Source organism: Herpailurus yagouaroundi, unplaced genomic scaffold (genome assembly GCF_014898765.1).
Source record: "Herpailurus yagouaroundi ecotype Mexico unplaced genomic scaffold, PumYag 246, whole genome shotgun sequence".
Lineage (NCBI taxonomy): Eukaryota > Metazoa > Chordata > Mammalia > Carnivora > Felidae > Herpailurus > Herpailurus yagouaroundi.
In genome coordinates this window covers 8,400,018-8,403,861 of record NW_024412463.1, presented here as the reverse complement: position 1 = coordinate 8,403,861, position 3,844 = coordinate 8,400,018, and the positions used below count along the sequence as shown (strand labels likewise).

At 54.0% G+C, this 3,844-nt stretch overlaps 1 protein-coding gene across 1 annotated transcript in view; it reads right to left on the bottom strand.

Annotated features, from left to right (window-relative positions):
- Positions 1-2,430, bottom strand: part of NPEPL1 (aminopeptidase like 1) — a 27,269-nt gene extending 24,839 nt beyond the window's left edge. Inside the window, exon 1 of the mRNA XM_040459742.1 lies at positions 2,425-2,430. Within this exon, the coding sequence (XP_040315676.1) occupies positions 2,425-2,428 (4 nt within the window). The 5' untranslated portion in view covers positions 2,429-2,430. The remainder of the gene's footprint in view (positions 1-2,424) is intronic.
- Positions 2,431-3,844: the final 1,414 nt, after the last annotated feature.

Here is a 3,844-nt window from a genome sequence, read left to right as displayed (position 1 = left end):
CGAGGCAGGCCCTGAGCCCCACAGGCCCCCCAGTGGGTCCTGCCTTCAAAGTGAGGGAAACAGCTCTCCGGATAGCTTTTCCAGGGAGAGGCCCTGGCCTCCAGCCCCAGCACACCCTGGTGGCCCTGGCCTCCAGCATATCCCGAAATGACCCAGGCCCAACCTCAAGTCCACCCACGCAGCTCCCACTGGACCACAGTCTGGATGAGTCCTAAGCAGGCCCAGCTGCCAGCGGTGGTCCTGGGTGACCCTAGGCTGGCGGGTGCGTGCCCTTCCCACGCCACCCCCCCAGCCCCCCACCTGTCAGGTTTGCACTGGCCGGGTGATGCCTGGACCCCTGCCAGCCCCTGACTTAGACAAGGCCCCACTGCCTGGCGTGCTGGGCAGTATTGTTCCTTCCTCCTCGCTTGATGGGTTCGTTGATCGGCTCCCCACTATTTTCCAGGCAGCGTCCTGGATGTGAGTAGGGTGTCATTATGTGGGTTTCCGTCCAGGTTACTGCTTCTGGGACGGCCAGTTATAAACTCAGGCGTGGCCCTGTCCCATGGAGGGCCCTTCTTCAGCCCACCCCCTCAGCAGGAAGGGTCATCTGACAGCCGTCTGAGCAAGGTGCCCCCTACGGCCTCCCACCCTGCCTGGGGAGGGAGAGAGGAGGCGAGGAGACCAGAGGAGGGGCAGCGGGTGGTTTCCAGGACGGCACCAGAGCCACCCCTCATTGAGGAGGGAAGGCTAGGCAAGGGCGGCGGGGGGGGACACCTGGAGAGTGCCTGGGGGGCATGTGGTGGGGTGGTGGAGGGGCCCTGGGGTATGGGGTGGATGGTGGGTGTCTGGTTGGGAAGGGTCTTAGCTCCCGCCCAGCTCAGATACAAGGTTCAGGGAGTGATGACCCGGATGAGGAAGCGCTCCCCACGCTCATTTAAAAATTAGGCTCCTGCCCACATCCTGATTGCTCAAGGGCCTGTTGGCACCCCTCTCTGTTACCGCCTGCTAGTTCCATGTGCCACCGTTCCCATTTTGAGTTTCCTCCATTATCAACCTTAAAAATTACCAAAGCCATCTCCCCCGGCTCGGCATCCAAGGCTCTCGGCTGCTGGTTTCCTAGTGCGCCTCCCCAGCTCCCTGCCTGGCCAGGCCCCCCCGCGAGTCACAGCTTCGTCGTCGTCCCTGTCAGTTTTGAGTCACGGTCCCTGGTGCGGGGTCCCTGGTGGTCCCTCCAGACCGGAGCGTCAGCATTCTGGAGGCTTGAGTCTCTTTGCTCCAGGGCCCAGCACCGAGCAGGTGCCGAGAAAAACAGTTGTTGAATCAACGAAAGGGATTCCTTCGAAAACCCTCAGCTTTCCCCACATGAAAGTCGACGCTAATTGGATCTTATTTTCCTCAAAAGGTTTTACAGCAGCTGAATGTTTTCACACGTTGTAAAGGGTACGACGAGAAGAGCTCCGTATGAAGATCTATGGCTGTTTTTTTCTGTTTGCAAATACGTTGCAGAGAGGCACAGGGCACTCCAGCAGTGGGGGGGGAAGGCCGAGGGGGATCTTCTCCGAGGGGGAGGGCCGGGGGCTTTGTCCTGGAGGGTGAAATGGCACACACAAACAGGGCAGGGAAGGCGTTGAGGTGGGGGGAAACCCGGGAGGAGAGCCCAGACCCAGAGCGGCCACGTGTCCACCGGGCTCTGAATCCCCGGGGGTGGGGGAGGGGCGGGGGGAGATGAGAGGGTCCCAGGGAACAGGGAAGGAGAGGGCTGCGGTTGTAAGCCGGGGATTCACTCCAGAGACTTCTGCCCGCGGAAGGATCCAAGCCACGCTTTTAGCAAGCCGGCTATGGCAGGTTTGAGTGCAGGGAGTTGGTGGGGGAGAGAAACTGCTTGTAGAGAGATCATTCTAGAGGCTCTTTCCTTTGAGAATTCTTTCATATGTAAGAGGAGAATAACCCCAACAGCCCCAAGACAGGATGAACAAGATTACCCAACCCAACAGGCGTTTAGAGAACACTTGCGATACACAGAGCCAGGGAAAATGCTAGATGCTTGTTAGGAGCAGATAGTCCGGCTTTTGCCTTCCAAGCGTCCCCTCCCCCCACCCCGAGTCGAAGAAATCCAAACTAAACAGACCGCTAAGGAGTTATTTCACTTCAAATGCCTGCCAGTTTCCTCAAGATGTAGCTTGTGACAGATACAAATATATTCCAGGAAAGTACTTACCCTTTGCACCGCAGACTTGACGGACTCCAACATAAATAAGGCAGGCAGCACTTTGTTTAGATAAATTTTTACGAAGGTATTAATCCACAGCTTAGTATATATTTCACTGTCAATGAAAAATGCACCTCAACTTCATTTTCTTCGAAAAAATGAAAAATTTAAAACAACTTACCAGATCTTTAACGCAACCCAAGAAGTAACGTATGTTTTTGATGGGGTGTGACTCATCCCGAATTCAACCGGGCGTTCAGGCTTTAGCAGCTGGGGAAACAAGCCCTAAAACTGGAAGAAATCTGAATGGAATTCCCAGGACTCCGGAGGAAGCTTTTGGTGCCGTTCACATCCTAAAACACGTTTCTGAGCTCATGCCCTGTAAGATGGCTCTGGGGGTATGAAATGTGCATTTATCTGTTAATTTCACGCCTGTAGTAAACCCCCTCTGATGCCTGCTTAGACTGATTGCCACGAGATTCCCAGATTCCATTATTCTGATGTGAGAAACACTCATTCCCCTCAGAGCGCTTGTTGGTTCTTTCTAGTATCGTCGCTCGTCCAAACAGATGCTGAACACCTGTTCCCAAGAGCTCCAGGCCTGGTCAGGCTTTGGGGGTCCAATGGCACGTGGGTGTGTGTGGCAGGGGTGGGGTGTGGGGATGTGCATGCGTGCGTGTGTGCAGAGCTGCGGGAGCAAAGAGGGTGGTAAAACTCAGAAATCCAGTCCCTGGGGAAGACTGAGCTGGGATGAGACGGCCAAGGACAAACTGAGGTGCCCCAGGCAGTCTGATCCCCGGTAAGGGGTTTGTTCATGCGAGGGCTCACAGTCCGGAAGAGCACGGTCCATTCAGAACCGTCAAAAGCTCACTTGCACGCATAAAGTGTGCGTGAGAAGTACGCCGCTGAGCCACGTTGTTTGAACTTGATCTCGCGGCTCACAGAGCCAGTGGAAGTGCCTCGGTCAAGACTAACATGAAATCAAGGTAGGGTTCATTCCTGGTGGACAACGGTCTACTTCACACGCCCGGACAGAAAGGAGGCAGGATTGGCTCCGGGAGCAGCCGGTGGGGCGGTGAGCCCCCAGTGAACGGACAGACGGTGACACCCGCGTGACCTCGCAGAACGTGGTCTGTGCTGTGCATGTCTGCGTCTTCCTTCGCCACACCGTAAGTGCCCGGGTGTCAGGGAGCACCCCAGTTACCCTTTGTAAATCCTGTGTCAGGCACGGCACCCAGAAGATTTGTGCCAAATGTTCCTTGAAGGATTGAAAATGAACTAATAGCCATGAAAATCACATTTCTCTAGAAATTCTGAAAAATGCATTAACTTCTGGAAAAGTTGAAAAACAAATAGTGAACACTTGTTTACCCTTTACCTGGATCGTATGATGTGTGTGTGTGTGTGTCCACGGACATATGTCTTTTCCTGTACTATTTAAAGTTGGTTGCATACACTAAACACACTAAATACGTCAGCGTGTATCTCTTAGGAACAAGGACACGAGCCCACATAATCACGATAATATCCTGATCGTACCCATGGAAATGAACACTGAAGCAATACTATTACAGTCCACACCGAAATGTGTTTAATTGTCTCCAAAATGTCCTTCATTGCCTTTTTAAAATCCAGAACCCAAATAAAGACGAG